Here is a 25,408-nt window from a genome sequence, read left to right as displayed (position 1 = left end):
AACCCCCCTGGACCCCCCAAAATCCCCCCCGGGACCCCCCCCCCCCAGCCATGACGGTGGAGTTGGACTTCGAGGAGTGTCTGAGGGACTCGCCTTGGTTCAGGTACCCCAAAAAACCCCCCCAAAACCCCTCAAAAATCCCGCAAAAATCTTCCCAAAAATCCCCAAAAAACCCCCCCAAAATCCCCCCAAATCCTCCCCAAAAATCCTTCCGGGATCCCCCCAAAAAACCCCAAAATTCCTCCCAAATTCCCTCAAAATCCCCCCCAAAAAATCTCAAAATTCCCCCAAATCCTCCCAAAATCCTCCCCCAAAACCCCCTGGGACCCCAAAAATCCCCCCGAGACCCCTCAAAACTCCTCAAATCCCCCCAAACCCCTCCCAAAACCCCTCCAGGACCCCCCAAATCCCTCCAGGACCCCCAAAACTCCTCAAATTCCCACAAAACTCCTCAAATCCCCCCAAAATCCTCCTGGGATCCCCAAAATCCCCAAAAAATCCCCCCAGGACCCCCCCCAAAATCTCCCTGGGACCCCCAAAATCCCATCCTAAAATCCCCCCCAGGACCCCCCAAAACTCCTCAAATCCCCCCAAAATCCCCCCAGGGCCGCCCCTCCCCCCACAGGAACAGGAAGAGGTGTCCCGGGTGTGGGGGAGGGGCGGGAGGGGACAGCTGGGGACACAAAGGGACACTTGGGGACACCTGAGGTCATACCTGGGGACACCTGGGGGACACCTGGGGACATTGAGGGACGCCTGGGGACAGTTGGGGACATCTGGGGACACCCCTGGGGACATTCAGGGTCACCTGGGGACACCCTGGGGACATCCTGGGGACACAAAGGGACACCTGGGGGACACCTGGGGACGCACCTGGGGTCATTGAGGGACACCTGGGGACATTCAGGGACACATGGGGACACACTTGGGGACAGCTGGGGACATCCAGGGGTCACTTGGGGACACCCCTGGGTCACCTGGAGTCATTGAGGGGACACCTGGGGACATCCCTGGGGACACAAAGGGACACTTGGGGACACCTGAGGTCATACCTGGGGACATCTGGGGACACACCTGGGGACAGCTGGGGACATTCAGGGACACCCTGGGGACACAAAGGGACACCTGAGGTCACACCTGGGGACATTCAGGGTCACCTGGGGACACTTGGGGACACCCCTGGGGACAGTTGGGGACATTGAGGGTCACCTGGGGACACCTGGGGACACCTGGAGACACCTGGAGACATCCCTGGGGACAACTGGGGACAGTTGGGGACATTGAGGGTCACCTGGGGACACCTGGGGACACTTGGGGACACCAGAGGTCACACCTGGGGACATTCAGGGACACCTTGGGGACACCAAGGGACACCTGGGGGTCACACCTGGGACAGCTGGGGACACCTGGGTCACACCTGGGGGTCATTGAGAGTCACCTGGGGACAGTTGGGGACACCTGGGGACATCCAGGGTCACTTGGGGACAACCCTGGGGACACCTGGGGACCCAAAGGGACACTTGGGGACACCTGGGGGACATTCAGGGACACCTGGGGACACCCCTGAGGACACCTGGGGACAGTTGGGGACAACTGGGGACACACCTGGGGGTCATTGAGGGTCACATTTGGGGACAGCTGGGGGACATTCAGGGACACCTGGGGACAGCTGGGGGACACCTGAGGTGACACTTGGGGACAGCTGGGGACACTTGGGGACACCCCTGGGGACACTGAGGGACACCTGGGTCACCCCTGAGGTCACTGAGGGACACCTGGGGGACACTTGGGGACACCTGGGGACACACCCGGCCCCACCCGGGGGACATGGAGGAGATCCTTGAACAAGACGGGGGCGGTTCCAGGGTGAAAAAAGGCCTAAAACTGATCCCAAACCCCCCCGAAATTGCCCCAAAATTGATCCCCAAACCCCCGAAATTGCCCCAAAATAAATCCCAAAAGAGACCCCCAAAAATCAGCAAAATTCCCCAAAATAAATCCCAAAAATCTCCCAAAAGAGACCTCCAAAATTCTCCCAAAATTCAGCAAAATTCCCCCCCAAAACAAATCCCAAAATTTTCCCAAAAGAGACCCCCAAAAGTCCACCAAAATTCAGCAAAATTCCACCAAAATTCAGCAAAATTCCCCCCCAAAATTTCCCCAAAATTTCCCCCCAAAATCCTCAAAATGCCCCCAAAATTCTCCCAAAATTTCCACAAAATTCACCAAAAAATTCCCCCAAAATTTCTCCCAAAATTTCCATCAAAATTCACCAAAATTCCTCCCAAATAGATCCCAAAATTCCCCCAAAATTTTCCCCCGAAATCCTCAAAATGCCCCCAAAATTCTCCCAAAATTTCCACAAAATTTCCCCCCAAAATTCTCACAAAAATTCACAAAAATTCCCCAAAATTTTCCACCCAAATCCTCAAATTCCCAAAATTCCCCAGAATTCCCCAAAATTCCCCAAATCCTCGGGGCCCCTCCCCCCCCCCCGCCCCTCCCCCCCCCAGGTGCTGCGGGCGGCGCCTCCGGAAGCGGCTCCGGAAGGGGCCCCAAAACCCCAAAAACCGCCCCAAACCCGGCCCCTTCCCCCACCCGGGAGCGCACCGCTGCCCCTCCCCCACCCCGGGACCCCCAAAAATCCAAAAACTGCCCCAAAAATCCACCCAGGAACCTCAAAATCCCCCGAATTCCCACAAAATCCCCCTAAAATTCCTCAAATTCTCCCCAAAATTCCCCCAGGACCCTCCGGGGCCCCTCAAATCCCCCAAAAATCTCCCTCACGAACCCCCAAAATCCCCCCAAATCCCCTAAAAATCCCCCCAAAACAACCCCAAATCCCCCCAAAACCGCCAAATCCCCGCAACCCCCCCCCCCCAGGGACCCTCCATGACCCCCCCCAAATCCACCCAGGACCCCCAAAATCCCCCCCAAATCGCCCCCAAAACTCCTCAAATCCCAAAAAAAATCTCCCCAGGACCCTCCAAGTCCCCCCAGTTCCCCTCCATGACCCCCCAAAACCCCCCAAATCCCCCTAAAAAATCCTCCAAAATCCCCCCCAAATTCCCCAAAATCCCCCCAGGACCTCCCTAAATCCCCCCAAATCCCCCCAAATCCTCCCAGGACCCTCCAAAATCCCCCCCAATTCCCCTCCATGACCCCCCCAAGACCCCCCAGGATGCCCCAAAACTCCTCAAATCCCCCTCAAAATCCCCCCCAAAAGCCCTCAAAACCCCCCAAAACTCCCAAAGTCCCCCCAAAATCCCTCCAGGACCCCTCAAAACCCCCCCAGGGACCCCCCCAAAATCCCCCCACCCCCCCCCAAACTCCTCAAATCCACCCAAAACAGCCCCAAAATCCCCCCCAAAACTCCTCAAATCCCCCTCAAATCTCCCCCCAAATCCCCCCAGGACCCCCCAAATCCCCCAGGACCCCTCAAAATCCCCCAAATCCCCCCAAAACCCCACCCCAGGACCCCCTGAAATCCCCAAATCCCCCCAAAATCCCTCAAATTCCCCCAAAACCTCCCAAATCCCCCCAGGACCCCCCAAAATCCCCCCAATTCCCCTCCATGACTCCCCAAAGTCCCCCCCAAATCCCCCCCAAATCCCTCCAGGACCCCCCCAAAATCCCCCAAATCCCCCCCAGGACCCCCCTGAAATCCCCAAATCCCCCCCAAAATCCCCCCAGGACCCCCCCAAAATCCCCCCAAATCCCCCCCAGGACCCCCCCAAATCCCCCCCAAAATCCCCCCAAAATCCCTCAAATTCCCCCAAACCCCCACCCAGACCCCCTGAAATCCCCAAATCCCCCCCGAATCCCCCCAGGACCCCCCAAAATCCCCCCAGGACCCCCCCAGACCCCCCAAACCCCCACCCCCCCGCTCTCCCAGGGCCGCGCTGGAAGAGGCCGAGTCGGACGCGGCCGAACTCGAAACCCACCTGGAGAAGGTCCCAAATTTGGGGGGATTTGGGGGGGATTTGGGGTCCCAGGTGCTGGAGCTGTGCTGGGGAGTTTTTGGGGTGGATTTTGGGGGGATTTGGGTGGATTTTGATGGATTTTGGGGAATTTTAGGGTGGGTTTAGGTCGATTTTTAGGTGGATTTTGGGGTGGACTTTGTAGGAATTTTGGGGTAGATTTTGGGTGGATTTTGGTGTGAATTTTGGGTAGAAATTTGGAGGAATTTTTGGGTGGATTTAGGGTGGATTTCGGGGAAATTTTGGGTGGATTTTGGGGTGGTTTGGGGTCAATTTAAGGTGGACTTCAGGGTGGTTTTGGGGTGGATTTTGGGGGGAATTTTGGGAGCATTTGGGGGAAAGTTTTTGGGAATTTTTGGGTTGGGTTTTGGAGTCACCCTCGGGGTTTTTGGGGTGCATTTGGGGTGGATTTTGGATGGATTTTGGGGTAGATTTTGGGGGAATTTTTGGGTGGATTTAGGATGGATTTGAGGGGGGACTTTGGGGTCACTCTCGGGGTTTTGGGTTGGATTTTGGGGGAATTTTGGGGTAGATTTGGGGGGGAATTTTTAGGTGAATTTGGGGCACATTTGGGGTGGATCTTGGGGTGAATTTTCATGGATTTTGGGAGAATTTGGGGGAAATTTTTGGGAATTTTTGGGTTGGATTTTGGAGTCACCCTCGGGGTTTTTGGTGTGGATTTTGGGGTCACCCTGGGGGTGTTTTCGGGGTCCCCAGGTGTTGAAGCTGTGCTCCGCTGTGCTGGGGATTTTTGGGGTGAATTTTGGGGTGGATTTTGGTCAATTTTAGGGTGGATTTTGGGGAGATTTTTGAGGTAGATTTGGGGGGAATTTTTAGGTGGTTTTGGGGCAGATTCGGGTTGGATTTTGGGGGAATTTTGGGTTGGATTTTGATGGATTTGTGGAGAATTTTGGGGGATTTTTTGGGGTGGATTTTGGGATCACCCTCTGAGTTTTTGGGGTAGATTTGGAGTGGATTTCAGGGGGAATTTTGAGGTGGATTTTGATGGATTTTGGGGATTTTTGGGCTGGCTTTGGGGTGAATTTTGGGGGAAATGTGCGGGTAGATTTGGGGGGAATTTTCAGGTGAATTTGGGGGGGGATTTGGGTTGGATTTTGGGGGAATTTGGGGGAAATTTTTGGGGAATTTTTGGGCTGGATTTTAGGGTCACCCTCGGGGTTTTTGGGATGAATTTTGGGTGGATTTTGGGGTCACCCCGGGGTGTTTTGGGGTCATCCCAGGTGCTGAAGCTGTGCTCGGCCGTGCTGGCCGGGCGGGGTTCTGGAAGCTTCCAGCCGCGCCCTTCGCCGCGGGGCTGCGGGAGCTGGCGGGGGGACCCCCCGGGGGGACCCCCTGGTGCAGGTGAGACCCCGAAATTGGGGGGCTCCTGGGAGGCCTTTGGGGGGTCCTGGAGGGGTTGGGGGATCCCCGGAGGGAGAGGACCCCAAACCTGGGGGGTCCTGGGGTGGTTTTGGGGGTCCTGAGGGGAATTTTGGGGGTCCTGGGGGGTGGTTTGGAGTCCCTGGAGGGAATTTTTGGGGGTTCCTGGACAAGTTTAGAGTTCCTTGGGGGATTTTTGGGGGTCCCCCGAGGTAATTTTGGGTTTCTGGGGTAAATTTTGGGGTCCTGGGGGTGAATTTTGGGGTCCTGGGGGTGATTTTTGGGGTTCCCCCCAGGAGTCTCTGCAGAAGTTCTGTGATTCGCTGGAGCAGATGATGGACAGCCACGAGGTCTGCAGGCCCACGCCCCTTCCTGAGGCCACGCCCCTTTCCCTGACCCCACCCATTCCCTTTAAGCCACACCCACACCATTTAAACCACACCCAATAATTTTAAGCCACACCCATCTCATCTAAGCCACGCCCCCTCAATTTAAGCCATGCCTCTTTAACCACCCCACCCATTTCCTTTAAGCCACGCCCATTCCAATTAAACCACACCCATTCCCTTTAAGCCACGCCCATTCCCTTTGAGCCACGCCTGTTCCTGTTAAGCCACACCCCTTCCATTTAAGCCACGCCCCAACCTCCATTCCCTGTTGGCCACGCCCCTTTCTACTGGACACACCCATCCCTCTAAGCCCCTCCCCTCATTTGCATAACCCCAATCCTTGGTATGCCACACCCCCTGAAGTGACCACGCCCATCTGCGAGGCCACGCCCATTTCCCCACAAAGCCACGCCCTTTTACCATAGCCACACCCATTTAAATTAGCCACACCCCTTTCCCAATAGGCCACGCCCCTTTCCCGTTTACCTCACCACGCCCAATTCCCACAAACCACGCCCCTTTCCCAAGCCCCACCCACCCCTGCCCCTCTCCTTGTCAAACCACGCCCCTCCAGTGCTGACCACACCCCTTTTACCTGGCCCCGCCCATTTTCTTCCTGACCAACACCCCTGTGTACTTAGCCACGCCCTTTTCTGACCTGGGCCACTCCCATTCTTACCTGACCACGCCCCTTTTCTGACTTTCCCACCCCTTTTCCCTCATGACCACGCCCCTTTTTTACCTAACCACGCCCCTTTCCTTTCTGACCACACCCTTTGGGATTGACCACACCCCTTTGGGATTAGCCACACCCCTTTGGGATTAGCCACACCCCTTTTCTGGCATTGGCCACGCCCCTTTCTACATTACCACCATATAGAACGTTGATCACCATGACCACGCCCACCTTTTGCCTGACCACACCCCTAATCTTTTTGACCATGCCCCTTTCCTTGACCACACCCCCTTTTTTCATAACCACACCCCTTTTTTACACGACCACGCCCCTTCCTGTCTTTTCAAATACTTTACCCTCATGACCACGCCCCCTTTTTTACCTGACCACGCCCCTTTTTACCTGACCACGCCCCTTTTGTTCCTGTCCGTGCCCCTCTGGTGCTGGCCCCGCCCCTTTCCGGCCTGGCCCCGCCCCATTCCGGCCTGGCCCCGCCCCCAGGAGCTGCGGAGCTGCACCCAGAGCGCGCTGAGCCGCAACCTGGAGCCGCTGCTGCGCCAGTGAGGGGCTGGGGGGTCTGGGGGGGGTTTGGGGGGGATTTTGGGGGGATTTTTGGGGAAATTTGGGGGGATTTTGGGGGGGATTTGGGGGGATGAAATCCCTTTTTTGGCGTTTTTTATCCCATAGTCCGGGGTTTTAATCTCATTTTTTCGGTTTTAATCCAATTTTGGGGGGTTTTAATCCCTTTTTTTCGTTTTAATCCAATTTTTTTGGGGTTTTAATCTCTTTTTTTTGGGGTTTTAATCCAATTTTTGGGGTTCTCATTCCAATTGTTGGTGTCTTAATCCCATTTTTTGCGGGTTCTTCCCATTCTTTTGGTATTTTACCCCTTTTTTTTTGTTCTAATCCCTTTTCTTTGTGTTCTAATCCCATTTTTTGGGTGTTCTAATCCCATTTTCTGGCATCCTAACCCCATTTTATGATTTTTAATCCCATTTTTGGGTGTTCTAGTCCAATTTTAGGGCGTTCTAATCCCATTTTTTCAATTTTTACCCCATTTTTTTAAGATCAAATCCTTTTTTTTTTTTGTTCTAACCCCATTTCATGAGTTTGAATCCCATTTTCGTGTGTTCTAACCCCATTTTCGGGTGTTCTAACCCCATATTTTTAGGTTTCTGACCCATTTTTGGGTGTTTTTTCCCCATTTCCGTGCCCCAGCGCTCTGCGCTCCTCGGGCCGGGAGCGCGGCTCTGGGGGCTCCCAGTTCAGCCCCATTTCTGACCCATTTTTGGGTGGTTTTTCTCCATTTTTGGGGAGTTTTCCCCCCATTTTCGTGTGTTCTAACCCCATTTTCGGGTGTTCTAACCCCATATTTTTGGGTTTCCGACCCATTTTCGGGTGGTTTTCCCCCCATTTCCGTGCCCCAGCTCCCTCCGCGCTCTGCGCTCCTCGGGCCGGGATCGCGGCTCTGCGGGCTCTCAGTTCAGCCCCGTTTCTGACCCATTTTCGGGTGGTTTTTCCCCGTTTTTGCGTGTTCTAACCCCATTTTCGGGTGTTCTAACCCCATATTTTTGGGTTTCTGACCCATTTTCGGGTGTTTTTTCCCCGTTTTTGGCATCCCCAGCTCCCTCCGCGCTCTGCGCTCCTCGGGCCGGGATCGCGGCTGGGGCGGGCTCCCAGTTCAGCCCCGTTTCCGACCCATTTTCGGGTGTTTTTCCCCCATTTCCGTGCCCCAGCTCCCTCCGCGCTCTGCGCTCCTCGGGCCGGGATCGCGGCTCTGCGGGCTCCCAGTTCAGCCCCGTAGTTCAGCCCCGTTTCTGACCCATTTTTGGGTGGTTTTTCTCCATTTTTGGGAGTTTTCCCCCATTTTCGTGTGTTCTAACCCCATTTTCGGGTGTTCTAACCCCATATTTTTGGGTTTCCGACCCATTTTCGGGTGGTTTTCCCCCATTTCCGTGCCCCAGCTCCCTCCGCGCTCTGCGCTCCTCGGGCCGGGATCGCGGGCTCTGCGGGCTCTCAGTTCAGCCCCGTTTCTGACCCATTTTCGGGTGTTTTTTCCCCGTTTTTGGCATCCCCAGCTCCCTCCGCGCTCTGCGCTCCTCGGGCCGGGAGCGCGCACGCGCGGCAGAGCTCCTGCAGGGGGCCGCTGCAGCACCACGCCGAGGTGCCGCGACGGCGCCCCCTGGAGGCCAAGGAGGCGGCGGCGGCGCTGGGCGGGGCCAGGGGCGTGGCCAGGGCCAGGGGGCTGGACTACGTGCTCAAGGTGGGCGGGGCTTAACTGGGGTGGGCGGGGCCAGGGCAGGACTGTGTCCTCACGGTGGGCGGGGCTTAACTGGGGGTGGGCGGGGCCAGGGGGCTGGGGCTACGTGCTCAAGGTGGGCGGGGCTTAACTGGGAGTGGGTGTGGCCAGGGCCGGGGTTGTTGTACTATGTCCTCAAGGTGGGTGGGGCTTAAATCAGGAGGGTGGGGCTTAAATGGAGAGGGTGGGGCTTAAATGGGGTGGGGCGTGGCCAGGGCCAGGGGGCTGGACTGCGTTCTGAAGGTGGGTGGGGCTAGATCTGATGGGCGTGGCTTAAATGCCTGGGTGTGGCCAGGGCAGGGCTGGGTTGTGAAGGTGGGCGGGGCTTAAATAGGAATGGGTGGGGCTTAAATAAGTGGGCGGGCTTAATGGGGTTGTGATGCATCCTAAATGTAGGCGTGGCCTAAATGGGGTGGGTGGGGGTTTAAATGGGGCGTGGCTATATAAAGTAATTCTGTCATTACAGTGGGCGGGGCTTAAATGGGTGTGGTTTGGGCGTGGCTTAACAGCTCAAAGGGGGCGTGGCCAAGCAGGGCTGATGTTAAAGGGGTGGGGTCGGTGGGTGTGGCCTCGGGGGGGCGTGGCCTGACCCCGCCCCTCCCCCCCAGCTGCGGCTGCTGCAGGACCAGCAAAAAACGGAAATTCTGCAATTTGTGAGCGAAATTTGGGGGTTTTGGGGTCCCTGAGGATTTTGGGAGGGATTTGGGGGTCCCTGAGGGTCTGGGGGGGTCCCTGGGGTGGATTTGGGGGGGTCTGGGGGTCCCTGAGGGTCTCAGGGGGTCCCTGGGGTGGATTTGGGGGTCTCTGAGTGGCCCAAAAATGGAAATTTTGGGGTTTTGGGGAGATTTTGGGGGGCTTGGAGGATTTTGGGGTTCGGGAGGGCTGGGGAGGGGTCTGGGGGTGTCCTGGGGGGTCCAGGGGAGGGGTCTGGGAGGGTTTGGGGGGCTCCGTGGGGATTTTGGGGGGTCCTGGGGTGGATTTGGGGGGATTCTAGAAAGTTTTTGTGTGTCCTGGGGTGATTTTTGGGGGGATTTTGGGGGGTCCTGGCAGTTTTTGGGGGGGGGCTCTGAGGGTCTTGGGGTTGGGGGGGATTTCGGGGGGGGGTCCTGGGGTGGATTTGGGGGGTCCTGGATGGTTTTTTTGGGGTTCCCCTGCGGTTTTTTGGACTCCCTGAATTTGGGGCGGGGTCGGGGGGTCCCGGTGGGGTTTCGGGGGGTCCCGAGGGCGGCTCTGGCCCCCCCCGAGCCCCCCCCCCCTCCCCCCAGGTGCTGTCGCTGCTCGAGGCCCAGGCCGCGTTCTTCGGCCGCGGCCACCAGGGGGCGACAGCGGCCCGCGACTACCGGGGGCACCTGGGGGCGCAGGTGAGCCCAAAACCCCCCAAAAAAACCCAAAAATATCCCAAAATCCCCCCAAACCACCCCAGGGACCTCCCCCCAAGGAGATCCCCCCAAACCCCCCTGACCCGCGACTGCCAGGGGCACCTGGGGGCACAGGTGACCCCGAAAAGCCCCAAAACCTCCCAAAATCACCCCAATAAAAACCCAAAGCCTCCCCAGGGACCCCAAAACCCCTCAGGAACCCCCCCAGGGCTCCCTTTGCAAACCCCTGGTGCCCCCAGGTGTGCCCAGGGGATTCCCAGGTGCCCCAGCTGTGCCCAGGTGCCCCCAGGTGTGCCCAGGTGCCCCCAGGGGTTTCCCAGGTGTGCCCCAGGTGCCCCAGGTGTTCATGCCCAGCTGTGCCAGCTGTGCCCCAGGGGTTTCCTAGATGCCCCCCAGGTGTCCCTGGATGCCCTCAGGTGTGTCCCCAGGTGCCCCCGGGTGTGCCCAGGTGTGTCCCAGGTACCCCAGGTGTATCCCCAGGTGCCCCCAGGTATCCCCCAGGTTGCCCCGGGTGCCCCGGCTGTGCCCAAGGGTTCCCCAGGTGCCCCCAGCTGTGCCCCAGGTGTGTCCCTAGGGGTTCCCCAGTTGTCCCCAGGTGTGCCCACGTGTGCCCAGGTGTCCCCGGCAGTGCCAGCAGTGTCAGCTGTGCCCAGGTGTGTCCCAGGTGTATCCCCAGGTGTCCCGGGTGTCCCCGGCAGTGCCAGCTGTGGCCCAGGTGTCCCCAGGTGCCCCCAGGTGTGCCCCAGGTGTCCCCAGGTGCCCCAGGTATCCCCAGGTATCCCCAGGTGCCCCAGGTGCCCCCAGGTGTGTCCCAGGTGTATCCCCAGGTATCCCCAGGTGCCCCAGGTGCCCCCAGGTGTGTCCCCAGGTGTATCCCCAGGTATCCCCAGGTGTGTCCCCCAGGTGTCCCGGGTGCCCCGGCAGTGCCAGCCGTGCCCAGCTGTGTCCGTGTGTCTGGCACAGCTGGAGCGGGCACAGCTGGAGGGGGCGCGGCGCCGCCGGGACCTGGAGCAGCGCCAGCAGCTGCTGCTGCAGCAGGTGGGCGGGGGCCGGGGGGCGGGGCCTCGCGTAGGCGTGGCCAAACTGTGGGCGTGGCTTGTGTGGACTCAGCTTGTGGGCGTGGCCAGCTGCCAAGGGGCGTGGCACGATTTTGGGGGCGTGGCTGAAATCGAACAAGGCGGTGCTGGTTTGTGTTGGGTGGGCGGGGCTTGTGTGGGCGTGGTGGGCGGTGGGCGGGGGCTCTGAGTGATTGGCAGCACGGCAGGGGTGTGGTCGCTGTTGATTGGCAGCTGCGTTGGTTGATGGGGTGTGGCCAGCTGTGATTGACAGGCCTCAAGCATGGATGATTGACAGGAAGTTGGGCAGGGTCTGGATTTGATTGACAGCTGTGCTGGAGTTGATTGACAGCTTGGGATGGGGTTTGTTTGATTGACAGCTCACAGAGGGGTGGGGCTTGAGCCCTCTGGACTAGTTGGGAGTGAGGGGCGTGGCTAGGCTTTGATTGACAGCTGTGGTCAAGTTGATTGACAGCTTGAGGTGGAGTCAAATTGATTGGCAGCTCCGTGAGGGGGCGTGGCTTGGCTGGGTGGGTTGTGGGCGGGGCCTGTGCTGATTGGCGGCTGCCAGGACCTATCGCAGGATGAGGTGGGCGTGGCCGCGGGGGAGGCGGGGCCCGAGGCCCCGCCCATGGAGGGTTACCTGTACAAGAGAGCGAGCAACGCCTTCCGCACCTGGAGCAGGTACGGCGCCCGAAACTCCCCGAAACAGCCCAAAAACTCCCCAAAAACACCACAAAAACACCCCAAAACAGCCCAAAAACACCCCAGAGACCCCAAAACACCCCAGAAACACCCTAAACACCACAAAAACACCAAAAACACCCCAAAAACATCCCCAGACACCCCAAAAACCCCCAAAACACCCCAAAACCACCCCCAAACCCCCAAACACCCCAAAAAACACCAAAAACACCCCCAAAACACCCCCAAAACACCCCCAGAGACCCCAAAACACCCCAAAACCACCCCCAAACACCCCAAAAAACACCAAAAACACCCTAAACACCCCCAAAACACCCCCAGAGACCCCAAAACATCCCAAAACCAACCCAAAACCACCCTAAAACACCCCAAAACCATACCCGGAACACCTCAAAAAACACCAAAAACACCACAAAATACCCCCAAAAAACACCCTAAACACCCCAAAACACCCCAAAAACACACCCGAGACCACAGAACACCCCAAAACTACCCCCAAAACACCCCAAAAAAACACCAAAATCATCTCAAACCACCCCTAAAAACACCACAAAACACCCCCAAAACACCCCAAAAACCATCAAAAAAACCCCAACAACACCCCAAACACCCCAAAATCACCCCAAATACCCCTAAAACCACCAAAAACACCCTTAAATCAACCAAAATCACCTCAAAACACAAAAAACACCCTAAAATCATCCCAAATCATCCTAATATCAACCAAAATCACCCCAAAATCACCCCAAAAATACCCCCAAACCACCAAAATCACCCCAAACACCCCAAAATACCCCAAAACCTACTAAAATTACCCCAAAAACACCCTGAACACCCAAAATATCTCAAAAATCACTTCCAAGCACTAAAAAACACCCCAAAACACCCCAAAATCTCCCCAAAACCCACCCTGAAACCTCCCAAAACGCCCCAAAATGCCCCAAAACAGCATCAGGAGCCCCCAAAATCCCCCCAAAACTCCCTAAACCCACCCCCAAACTCTCCCAAACCCCCCAAAATCAAAAAACCAACCCCATTTTCCCCCAAAAAAAACCCCAAAAATGCCCTAAAACCACCCCAAACCACCCTAAAATCCCAAAAATGCCCTAAAACCACCCCAAAAACTCCCTCAAATAGCCCCAAACCGCCCCGAAAACCCCAATCCGCCCCAACTTCTCCCCGATTTTCCCAAAAAAGCCCCAAAATTTTGTTTTTTTCCCCTCCCCAGGCGCTGGTTCTTCATCCAGAGCAACCAACTGCTCTACCTGAAACGAGCCCGCGTGGGTGGGGGGATTTTGGGGGGGTTTTGGGGGGGTCCTGGGGGGTTTTGGGGGGTTTGGGGGGGGTTTGGGGGCTCCTGGGGGGGTTTGGGGGGAATTCAGGGGATTTGGGGGGTCCTTGGGGGTTTTGAGTGGATTTTGGGGGAATTTGGAGGGGTTTTGGATGAATTTTGGGGGGGTCCAGGGAGGATTTGGGGGGAATTCAGGGGATTTTGGGGGCGTTTTGGGTGGTCCTGGGGGATTTTGGGGTGTCCAGGGGGGGTTTTGGGTGAGTTTGGGGGGATTTTGGGGAGATTTTGGGGGTCCTGGGGGGGATTTTGGGGAGATTTTGTGGGGTTTTGGGTGAATTTTGGGGGTCCTGGGGGGGGTTTTGGGGGAAATTCAGGGGATTTTGGGGGGTCCTGGGGAGGTCTGGGGAGAATACTGGGGGGATTTGGGGGTTTTTTTTTGGGGGGGGTTGGGGGTCCTGGGGAGATTTTGGAGTGTCCAGAGGAAGTTTTGGGTGAGTTTGGGGGGGATTTTGGGGGTCCTGGGGGGTTTTGGGGAGATTTTGAGGGGATTTTGGGGGGTCCTGGAAGAATTTTGAAGGAATTTTGGGGGGCTCGATGGGGTCCTGGGGGATTTTTGGGGGATCCTGATGAGATTTGAGAGGATTTTGGGGCATCCTTGGAGATTTGGGGAGGATTTTGGGGGAATTTGGGGGGAGCTGGAGGGGATTTTGGGGGGTTCAAGGGATTTTAGGGGGGTTTTGGGGAAATTTTGGGGGGATTTTGGGGGGATTTGGGGGGAATTTGGGGGATTTTTACAGGATTTTTTTAGGGTTTATGCCTTTTTTTGGGCTGTTTTTAACAGGGAATTCGGGGGCCGGGGGGTTTGGGGGGTTCAGGATTTTGGGGGCACCCCCCGATGAGATTTTTGGGGTCCCCCCCGGTGAGATTTCGGGGTCCCCCAGGACCCCCCCACGGTGGTGGTCGAGGACCTGCGGCTCTGCACCGTCAAACCCTGCCCCGACCTCGAGCGCCGCTTCTGCTTCGAGGTCGTCTCCCCCTCCAAGTGAGACCCCAAAAAACCCCGGGGGGACCCCAAAATTATTGGGGGGGGGGACCCCAAAATTTTGGGGAATCCAAAAATCTCAGGGAGACCCCCAAAAAAATCCCGATTTTCAAAGGGGGAGGCTTAAAAATTGCCCCCAAATAGCAAAAAAAATTATCTGAGAGACCCCAAAACTCGTCTGGGGGACCCCAAAATTCAAGGGGGGGACCCCAAAAATCCCCGAGGGACCCCAAAGTTTCAAAGGAATGCAAAATTCTGAAGGGAATCCCCAAAAAAATCCCAATTCTCAAAGGTTTGGGGTCCAAATCTGCCAAATGAACCCCAAATAATCCCCAAAAAAATCCCAAAATTGCAGGAAAATACCCCAAACCCTCTGAGGGACCCCAAAATCGTCCTGGGAACCCCAAAAGCTTTGAGGGAACCCCAAAATTTTGGGACAGGACCCTGAAATCCTCCTGGGGACCCCAAAATTCTGGGAAATGACCCCAAAATCTCCCAATCTCCAAAGCCAGGGAGCTCCAAACCCCACAAACAACCCCAAGGATCCCCAAATCTGCCCCAAAACTGCAGGAAAAGACCCCAAAATCCCTCTGGGGACCCCAAAATCCCCTGGGGGACCCCAAAATCTCCCAGTCCCCAAAACCAGAGAGCTCCAAACCCCCCTGGGATCCCCAAATCTGCCCCAAATCTGCCCCAAAACCGCAGGAAAAGACCCCAAAACCCCCCTGGGGGACCCTAAAATCCCCTCGGGGACCCCAAAATCCTCCTGGGGGACCCCAAAATCTCCCAACCTCCAAAACCAGGGAGCTCCAAGCCCCCCAAATCCCCCTGGGATCCCCAAATCTGCCCCGAAGTGACCCCAAAACCACAGGAAAAGACCCCAAAATCCCCTGGGGGACCCCAAAACCCCCTCGGGGACCCCAAAATTCTGAGAAAGAATCCTGAAATCCCCCTGGGGACCCCAACATTCTGGGACAGGACCCCAAAATCTCCCAATCCCCAAAACCAGAGAGCTCCAAACCCCCCCGGGATCCCCAAATCTGCCCCGAAATGACCCCAAAACCGCAGGAAAAGACCCCAAACCCCCCTGGGGGACCCCAAACCCCCCCAGGGGACCCCAAAACCCCCAAATTTCCCCCAGGTCGTGCGTGCTGCAGGCGGACTCGGGGGGGGGGCAGCGCCGCTGGGTCAGCGCCGTGCAGAGCGGGATCGCCTGCGCCTACAGCCAGGGCACCCCCAAAGCGCAGGTGGGACCCCAAAATAACCCGAAAAAACCCCAAAATATTGAAAAATAGCCCAAAAATAGCCCAAAAACCAGCCCAAAATACCCCAAAACCACCCCAGAATAGCCCAAAAACCACCTCAGAATAGCCTAGAACAGCCAGGGCACCCCCAAAGCGCAGGTGGGACCCCAAAATAACCCTAAACCACCCCAAAATGTCAAAAAATAGCCCCAAAATAGCCCAAAAACCTGGCCAGAATACCCCAAACCCACCCCAAAATACCCAAAAACCACCCCAAAATAGCCCAGAACAGCCAAGGCACCCCCAAAGCACAGGTGGGACCCCACAATAACCAAAAATACCCAAAATATCCAAAAATAGCCCCAAAATAGCCCAAAAACCGGCCCAGAATACCCAAAACCCACCCTAAAATACCCAAAAACCACCCCAGAATACGCAAAAACCACCCCAAAATAGCCCAGAACAGATAGGGTACCCCAAAAACACAGGTGGGACCCCAAAATAGCCCGAAAATACCCAAAAATACCCCAAAACCCACCCCGAAAAACCCAAAACCCACCCCAAAATACCCCAAAAGCCACCCCAAAATAGCCCAGAACAGCCAGGGCACCCCCAAAACACAGGTGGGACCCCAAAATAACCGAAAATACCCAAAAATAGACCAAAAACCTGCCCAAAATAGCCCAAAACTACCCCAAAATACCCAAAACCACCCCAAAATATCGCAAAAACCACCCCAGAATAGCCCACAATGGCCAGGGCACCCCAAAAACACAGGTGGGACATTAAATAACCCAAAAAACCCCCCAAAATAGTGCAAAAACCACCCCAATATACCCCAAACCCCCCCAAATCCCCCCAACGCCCCCGAAAAGGGTCCCCCAATTTGTCGTGTCCCCCCAACCCTGAAAAAGGGTCCCCAAATCCCCCCGGAATGGCCCAAAATCCCCCCAAAATCCCCCCAAACTCCCCCAAAACCTCCCCAAATCTCCACCAAACCTCCCCAAACCCCCCCAAATCCCCCCAAAAGGGGTCCCCCATGTGTTGTGTCCCCCCAGCCCCCAAAAAGCGTCCCCAAATCCCCCCAAAACGGCCCCAAATCCCCCCAAACCCTCCCCCAAATCCCCTTAAATCCCCCCAGGACGAGCCCAAATCCTCTAAAACCTCCCCAAAACCCCCTCAAATGCCCCCAAACCCCCCCAAAAGGGGTCCCCAATGTGCCGTATCCCCCCAAATCCCCCCAAAATGGCCCCAAATCCCCTAAAACCTCCCCAAATCCCATAAACCCCCCCCAAACCCCCCCAAACCCCCCCAAAAAAGGGGTCCCCCACGTGCGGTGTCCCCCAGTCCCCAGGAAGGGTCCCCAAACCCCCCCAACCCCCCCCCAAATCCCCCCCAAATCCCCCCCAAATGGCCCCAAATCCCCCCAGAATCTCCCCAAATCCCCCCAAAATGGCCCCAAATCCCATAAAACCTCCCCAAATCCCTCCCAACCCCCCCAAACCCCCCCAAAAAAGGGGTCCCCCACGCGCGGTGTCCCGCAGCCCCCAAGAAGGGTCCCCAAATTCCCCCCCAAATGGTCCCAAATCCCCCCAATTCCCCCCAGAACCTCCCCAAATCCCCCCAAAATGGCCCCAAATCCCCTAAAACCTCCCCAAATCCCCCCCAATCCCCCCCAGAGGGGTCCCCCACGTGCGGTGTCCCCCAGCCCCCCAGAAGGGACCCCAAATCCCTCCCAAAACCCCCCCAAATGGCCCCCAACCCCCCCACCCCCCCCCCAAAATGGCCCCAAATCCCATAAAACCTCCCCAAATCCCCCCCCCAAACCCCCCCCAAAAAGGGGTCGCCCACGTGCGGTGTCCCCCAGCCCCCAAGAAGGGTCCCCAAAATCCCCCCAAATCCCCCCAGAATGACCCCAAATCCCCTAAAACCTCCCCAAACCCCCCCAAATCCCCCCCAAATGGCCCCCAACCCCCCCAAAACCCCCCCAAATCCCCCCAAAATGGTCCCAAAGCCCCCCAAAATTATCCCAAGTCCCCCAAAATCCCCCCAAATCTCCCCCAACCCCCCCCAAAACCCCCCCAAATCCCCCCAGAACCTCCCCAAATCCCCCAAACCCCCCCCCCAACCCCCCCATAAATTCCCCCAAATCCCCCCCAAACCCCCCCAGAGGGGTCCCCCATGTGCGGTGTCCCCCAGCCCCCAAGAACGGCCCCAAATCCCCCCAGAACCTCCCCAAATCCCCCCAAAATGGCCCCAAATCCCCCCAAAATGGCCCCAAATCCCCAAAACCCCCCCAAATCCCTCCCAAATCCCCTAAAACCTCCCCAAATCCCCCCCCAAACCCCCCCAGAGGGGTCCCCCACGTGCGGTGTCCCCCAGTCCCCAGGAAGGGACCCCAAAACCTCCCCAAACCCCCCCCAAATCCCCCCAAATCCCCCCAAATCCCCCCAAACCCCCCCAAAATGGCCCCAAATCGCCCCAAATCCCTCCCAAATCCCTCCCAAATCCCTCCCAAACCCCCCCAAACCCCCCCAAAAAAGGGGTCCCCCACGTGCGGTGTCCCCCAGCCCCCCAGAAGGGACCCCAAACCTCCCCAGAACCTCCCCAAATCCCCCCAAAATGGCCCCAAATCCCCCCCAAACCCCCCCAAACCCCCCCAAATCCCCCCAAAAGGGGTCCCCCACGTGTCCCGTCCCGCAGCCCCCCAGAAGGGACCCCAAACCCCCCCCAAATCCCCCCCAAATGGCCCCAAATCCCCCCAGAACCTCCCCAAATCCCCCCAAGAACGGCCCCAAATCCCCCCAAAATGGCCCCAAATCCCCCCAAACCCCCCCAAACCCCCCGAACCCCCCCGAGGGGTGCCCCACGTGTCCCGTCCCGCAGCCCCCCGCGCGGGCCGGGCCGGGGTCCCCCCCGGAGCCGCCCCCGGTGCTGGGGGCGGTGCTGGGGCTGGAGGGCAACGGGAGCTGCTGCGACTGCCGGGGGCCCTGCCCCGAGTGGGCCAGCGTCAACCTGGGCATCACGCTGTGCATCCAGTGCTCGGGCATCCACAGGTGGGCACCCCGGAAACCGGGGCGACACCCCAAAAAAAACCCTAAAACAAAATACCCCCAAAAAAACCCAAAAAATCCCATTAAAATCCCATTATCGGGCACCTAAATACACCCAAAATCCTGAATTCAGCCCCATACTCTGCATCCAGTGCTCGGCATCCACAGGTGGGCACCCCAAAAACAGCCCCCAACCCCTAAAATATCCTTAAAACAAAATATCCCAAAAAAACCCCCAAAAATCCCATTAAAATCCCATTAAAATATGATTATTGGCACCAAAATCCACCCAAAATCCACCCAAAATCCCACCCTGTGCACCCAGTGCTCGGGCATCCACAGGTGGGCACCCCAAAAACCGGGGCGACACCCCAAAAAAACCCTAAAACAAAATATCCCCCAAAAAACCCAAAAAATCCCATTAAAATCCCATTAAAATCCCATTATCAGGCACTAAAATACATCAAATCCACCCAAAATCCACCCAAAATCCCACGCTCTGCATCCAGTGCTTGGCATCCACAGGTGGGCACCCCAGAAACAGCCCCCAACCCCAAAAATCCCAAAAACCCCACAAAAATTACATAAAAGCAAAAAAAGTCCCATTAAAATCCCATTAAAATCCCATTATCGGGTACCTAAACACACCAAAATCCACCAAAATCCCACCCTGTGCACCCAGTGCTTGGCATCCACAGGTGGGCACCCCAAAAACCGGGGGGACACCCCAAAAAAAACCCTGGGAAAAATATCCCCCAAAAAATCCCCATAAAACCCCCAAAAAACCAAAAAAATCCCATTAAAATCCCATTATTGGGTACCTAAATACACCAAAATCCACAATCAAACATCACGCTCTGCATCCAGTGCTCGGGCATCCACAGGTGGGCACCCCGGAAACAGCCCCCAGCCCCAAAAATATCCTTAAAACAAAATATCCCCAAAAAACTCCCATTAAAATCTAAAAAAATCCCATTAAAATCCCATTATCGGGCACCTAAATACACCCAAAATCCTGAATTCAGCCCCACACTCTGCATCCAGTGCTCGGCATCCACAGGTGGGCACCCCAAAAACCGGGGGGACACCCCAAAAAAACCCTAAACCAAAATATCCCCAAAAAACCAGCAAAAAAATCCCCAAAAAATAATAATAAAAAAAATCCCCAAATCCCCAAAAACCCCCAAAAACCCCCAAAACCCCCGCACCCCGCAGGAGCCTCGGGGTGCATTTCTCCAAGGTTCGCTCGCTCACCCTCGACTCGTGGGAGCCCGAACTGGTGAAGGTCAGCGGGGACTGGGGGGAACTGGTTTATACTGGGAGGGACTGGGAATTAACTGGGAGGGACTGGGAATTAACTGGGAGGGACTGGTTTATACTGGGAGGGACTGGGGGGGACTGGGAGGGAACTGGGAGGGACTGGGGGGGCTGGGTTATACTGGGAGGGGACTGGGGGGGACTGGGAGGGACTGGGAATTAACTGGGAGGGGCTGGTTTATACTGGGAGGGACTGGGAATGAACTGGTTTATACTGGGAGGGGACTTGGGGGGGACTGGGAGGGACTGGGAGGGAACTGGTTTGTACTGGGAGGGACTGGGAGGGATTTGGGGGGGATTTTGGGGCTCCCTGAGGGGATTTTGGGGGGCTCTCGGGGGGGTTTGGGGGGATTTTTGGCGGTCCCTGGCTGATTTGGGCTGGTTTTGGGGTGATTTGGGCTGGTTTTGGGGTCCCAGCTGTTTTTTGGGGTGATTTGGGCTGTTTTTGGGGTGATTTGGGGTGTTTTTTGGGGTGATTTGGGCAGTTTTTGGGGTGCTTTGGGCTGGTTTTGGGGTGATTTTGGCTGGTTTTGGGGTGATTTGGGCTGATTTTGGGGTGATTTTGGCTGGTTTTGGGGTGCTTTGGGCTGTTTTTGGGGTGATTTTGGCTGTTTTGGGGTCCCAGCTGTTTTTGGGGTGCTTTGGGCTGTTTTTGGGGTGATTTGGGTGTTTTTGGGGTCCCAGCTGATGTGCTCGCTGGGGAACCGCGCCCTGAACGGGATCTACGAGGCGCGCGTGGAGGAGATGGGGGTCAAGAGACCCCCCCCGGGCTGCTCCCGGTGAGACCCCCCCCCAAAAACCCCAAAAACCCCAAACGGGACCCCAAAACCCCCCCAAAAAAACCTCCTGAGACCCCCAAAACCCCCCCTGAGACCCCCCCCGGGCTGCTCCCAGTGAGACCCCCCCCCCCCCAAAAAACCCCAAAACCCCCCCCAAAACCCTCTGACACCCCCAAAATTCCACCAGGACCCCCTCAAAGACCCCTCAGGTCCCCCCAACCCCCCCCAGCCCCCCCTCAGGACCCCCCAAATCCCCCCCCAAACCCCATCCCCAAACCCCCCGGATTCCCCCAGTCCCCCCCCCAAAACCTCTTCAGGACCCCCCAAAATTCCCCAGGACCCCACAAAACCCCCCCCCAGGATCCCCCCAGACCCCCCCAAAGGCCCCCAAGACCCCCCAGGACCCGTCAGGATCCCCCAACTCCCCCCAGAACACCCCAAAAACCCCACAAGACCTCTCAGCACCCCCCAGGACCCCCAAAAACCCCCTCAAACCCCCCCAACCCCCCCCCCAAATTCCCCCCAGGACCCCCAAAACCCCCCCCCAGACCTCCCTAAGCCCCCCCAAACCCCCCAGAACTCCCAGAACACCCCAAAAACCCCACAAGACCCCCTCAGGACCCCCCAGGACCCCCCCAAAACTCCCCAATTTCCCCCCAAACCCCCCCAGGACCCCCTCAGGACCCCCCCAAGCCCCCCCAGCCCCCCCAAATCCCCCCAAACCCCCAGGGCCCAGCGCGAGAGCTGGATCCGGGCCAAGTACGTGGAGAAGAAATTCCTGAGGGGCGTGGCCAGCCCCGCCCCCCGGCCCCGCCCCCTGCGCCAGGGCCCCGCCCCCCGCGCCGGCCCCACACAAGGTAATGGGCGGGGTGGGGGCGGGGCTTGGTGTAAAAGGGGCGGGGCTTGGTGGGAAATGGGTGGGGCTTGCTGGAAAGGGGGTTGTGTAAAAGGGGCGTGGCTTTGTGGGAAAGGGGCGGGGCCTGATGTAAAGGGGGTGTGTTAATGGGGTGGGGTTAGTGGGAAAGGGGCGTGGCTTGGCACAAAGGGGTGTGGCTTGTTATAAAGAGGGTGTGTCTTAATTTGAAGGGGTGGTGCTTGGTCTAAAGGGGCGTGGCTCGGTATAAAGGGGGAGGGGTTGTGTAAAAGGGGTGGGGCTTACTGTAAAGGGGCGTGGCTTACTGTGAGGGGGCGTGGCTTGTAAGGGGCAGGGGTTGGCGTAAAGGGGCGTGGCTTAATGTAAAGATGTTGGGCTTAATGGAAAGGGGCGTGGCTCAATGAGAAGGGGCGTGGCTCTGTGCAAATGGGTGGGGTTTGCTGGAAAGAGGTGTGGCTTAATATAAAGGGGTGTGGCTTAATACAAAGGGGTGAGGCTGGCAAAAGGGCGTGGCTTAGTGTAAAGGGGCGGGGCTTGATATAAACAGGGCTTGATGTGAAGGGGTGGGGCTTGGTGTAAAGGGGCGTGGCTTAATGTAGAGGGGTGGGGCTTCTCATAAGGAGGAGGGACTTGCTGAAGGGGTGTGGCTTTATGGGAAATGGGCGGGGTTTGCTGTAAAAGGGGTGGGGGTTGCTGTAGAAGGGGCGTGGCTTGGTGAAAAGGGGTGTGGCTGAGTCTGAAGGGGTGGGGCTTTTCCTCAAGGGGAGGAGCTTGGTGGAAAGGGGTGGGGATTGCATAATTAATTAGGGATTGGTTGTGGGTGTGGTTTAGGGGGCGTGGCTTGTGTTGGGCCTGATTCTTGATAGGCTGCTGCTTGTGGTGTGGGCGTGGTTTCTTGGAAAAGAGGTGGAGCTTGTTTTTGTGTGGGTGGGGCTTGTTTCTGACGGCTTCTGTGGGCGTGGCTTCTCATCAATGGGTGGAGCTCGTTCCTTGGTGGGTGGGGCTTGTTTATGGAAACTCTTGTGGGCGTGGCTTCTTAAACAAGGGGTGGGGCTTGTTCCTTGGTGGGTGGGGCTTCTTTGTGTCATCTATTGTGGGCGTGGCTTTTAATCCAAGGGGTGGGGCTTGTTCTTTGGTGGGTGGGGCTTCTTTCTGATTGCTGCTGAGGGCGTGGCTTTTCTTTCAGTGGGTGGGGTTTGTTCCTCGGTGGGTGGAGCTCGTACCAATTGTGGGCGTGGCTTACAACCCATTCCCCCCTTGGGGCGGGCTGCAATGAGCATGGGCGTGGCTTTTCTTGGAATGGGCGTGGCTTTCCTCTGAATGGGCGTGGCTTACCCCGCGTGGGCGTGTCCCCTAGCCCCGGCCCCAGACGGCGCTGAGCCCGAGGCCGCGCCCTGCCTGCACCCCGGGGCTCTGCTGTCCTGGGCCGCCCGGCGCCGCCGCCTGCCCACCATGGCCGAGGCGCTGGCGCACGGCGCCGACCCCGGCTGGGCCAACGGCGCCGACGGCAACCGCACCCCGCTGCTGGAGGCCGTGGCCGTGGTAACTGGGAGCACTGGGAGCCCACTGGGAGGGTCTGGGGGGGCTCTCTGCGGGGTCCTGGGGGTCCTCAGGGGGGTCCTGGGGGAGGTTAGGGCAGCACCCCGCTGCTGGTGGTAACTGGGAGCACTGGGAGCCCACTGGGAGAGTCTGGGGGGGCTCTTTGGGGGGTTTTGGGGGTCCCAGGTTCCCTAAAATCCCTGGGAGGCTCTTGGGAAATGTTTTTAGGGGGTTTGGGTTTTTTTTTTCCTTGGTTTTGGGGGATTTTGGGGGTTAATTTTCTTGGGTTTTGGGGTGGTTGTGAGTGGTTTTTGGTTCTGGGGTGTTTTGAGGTTCAGGGGTGTTTTTGGGGGTCCCAAGGGGGGTCCTGGGGGAGGTTAGGGCAGCACCCCGCTGCTGGAGGCCATGCTCATGGTAACTGGGAGCACTGGGAGGGTGTTCCCGTTTTGGGGAGGGGTCCCTGACCCTGTCCCCCCCTTCCCCTTTCCCCGAGAATTCCCTGCTGGCCTGCGAGTTCCTGCTGCAGAACGGGGCCAGCGTCAACCAGAGCGACAGCCGCGGCCGGGGCCCGCTGCACCACGCCACCATGCTGGGACACACCGGGTGTGTACTGGGAGCAACTGGGAGGAACTGGGAGCGACTGGGAGGGACTGGGAGGGGGCTCTGAATTCACCCCCATTTGGTGAATGGTGGCGTTGCTCACCCCTAAAGCAGATGTGTGCGAAGCTAAGCAGGGTCTGCCCTGGTCAGGGCCTGGATGGGTGACCTGAGCTGGGTTGTTTGAAGAGGGTTCACCCACATTTTTTTGGAGGGTGGTTTATTTCCTTTTGGGGGTCCTGCTGCTCTTTAGGGGTTCTTGTTGCCTTTTGTGGGGGTCCCTGTTCCGATTTTGGGGTGCTGCTGCTTGGGGGCAGTGCCTAAATACCTTTGGGGAGAGTCCCTGTTCCCTTGGGCTGCTCCTTTTCCCTTTAGGGGGTTTCCCTTCTATTATTAGAGATCTGTATTTTTTAGAGGATCCCTATTTCATTTTTGGGGGTCTGTATTCCATTACTGGGGTCTCTCTTCCCTTGAGGGCGTCCCTTTTCCATTTTGAGGGTGCAAAACCACCCCAAATCTCTCAAAATCTCCCCATTTTTGGGGGTCTCTAGCACAGTTTTGCACATGGGAAGCTAAGCAGGGTCTGCCCTGGTCAGGGCCTGGATGGGTGACCTCAACCTTGTTGTGTCCTCTTGAATCCCCACGTCCCCCCTGACGCAAATGTCCCCAAAATGTCCCAAAAATGTCCCCAAAATGTCCCCTCGATGTCCCCCTCCCCAAATTCCAGCCTGGCCTGCCTGTTCCTGAAGCGGGGGGCCGACGTCAACGCGGTGGACGCGGACGGGAGGGACCCCCTGACCATCGCCATGGACTTGGCCAACGCCGACATCGTCACCCTGTGAGACCCCCGGGGGGGGGCACCCCAAATCTGACCCCCCAAATCTGACCCCAAATGTGACCCCAAATCCCCCCCCAGGCTGCGATTGGCCAAGATGCGAGAGCTGGAGGTGGCCCAGGGACAGACCGGTGGGTTTGGGGGGGTCTCTGGGATTTTGGGGGGTTCCTGGATTTGGGGGGTCCCTGGATTTGGGGGAGTCCTGAGGGGCATTTGAGGTGGAGTTTTGGGGGGTGCTGGGGTGTTTTTGGGTGGTCCCCCAATCCTCAGGGAGTTTTCTCAAGTTTGGGACGGCCTTGGAGGAGGGGAGTGGATTTTGGGATGGGTTCTTGGATTTTGGAGGATTCACATGAGAATTTTGGGGTGGAATCTCCGGATTTTGGGGGAATCCCTGATTTTTAGGGACTCAATTTGGGGGTCCCCTCCCCTGCCGCCCCCAGGTGACGACACCTACCTCGACATCTTCCGCGACATCTCCCTGATGGCCTCGGACCACCCCGAGAAGCTCGCCCGGACCCCGCCCCCCAAACACTCCACCCTTTAGCCCCGCCCCCTCTGCAAACCACACCCCCTCGGCAGAGCCACGCCCCCTCGGCAAAGCCACGCCCCCTCCTAGGGGAGCAGCCAATGGAATAAAGTCTTGGTTTGACCAAAATTCGCTTGGGTGATCTAGAACCAAACCTTACTTGGGTGACCTAGAACCGACCCCGCCCCAAATCTTCCCCAAAATTGGGGGTCCCAAAATGGAGGACCCAAAATTTGGGATCCTAAAATTGAGGATCCCAAAATTGGGGACCCGAAATTGGGGATCCTAAAATTTGGGATCCAAAAATTGAGGATCCTAAAATTGGAGAACCCAAAATTGGGAATCCTAAAATTGGGGATCTGAAATTGGGGACGCCAAAATTCAGGACCCTAAAATTAGGGATCCCAGAATTGGGGATCTCGAAATTTGGGACCCCAAAATTGGGGAG

The 25,408-nt window shown here is 57.4% G+C and overlaps 1 protein-coding gene across 1 annotated transcript; it reads left to right on the top strand.

The window, feature by feature from the left end:
* The first annotated feature begins 23 nt into the window (after positions 1 to 23).
* On the top strand, positions 24 to 25,083 carry LOC135287492 (arf-GAP with coiled-coil, ANK repeat and PH domain-containing protein 1-like). The gene is given in 25 exon segments (XM_064400797.1): positions 24 to 103; positions 3,896 to 3,953; positions 5,222 to 5,310; positions 5,312 to 5,342; positions 5,657 to 5,710; positions 6,927 to 6,985; positions 8,504 to 8,570; positions 8,572 to 8,688; positions 9,333 to 9,377; positions 9,990 to 10,085; positions 11,067 to 11,141; positions 11,730 to 11,842; positions 13,092 to 13,143; positions 14,096 to 14,196; positions 15,338 to 15,443; positions 18,327 to 18,496; positions 19,709 to 19,778; positions 20,495 to 20,589; positions 21,319 to 21,416; positions 21,607 to 21,618; positions 22,821 to 23,005; positions 23,496 to 23,605; positions 24,327 to 24,437; positions 24,516 to 24,565; positions 24,875 to 25,083. Coding segments are annotated over 25 exon segments (2,121 nt in total). The 5' UTR covers positions 24 to 50; the 3' UTR covers positions 24,979 to 25,083.
* The last annotated feature ends 325 nt before the right edge of the window (positions 25,084 to 25,408 follow it).

Source organism: Passer domesticus, chromosome 29 (assembly GCF_036417665.1).
Source record: "Passer domesticus isolate bPasDom1 chromosome 29, bPasDom1.hap1, whole genome shotgun sequence".
NCBI lineage: Eukaryota > Metazoa > Chordata > Aves > Passeriformes > Passeridae > Passer > Passer domesticus.
Note: the sequence above shows the minus strand (reverse complement) of the source record. Positions and strands in the feature narration are given on the sequence as shown.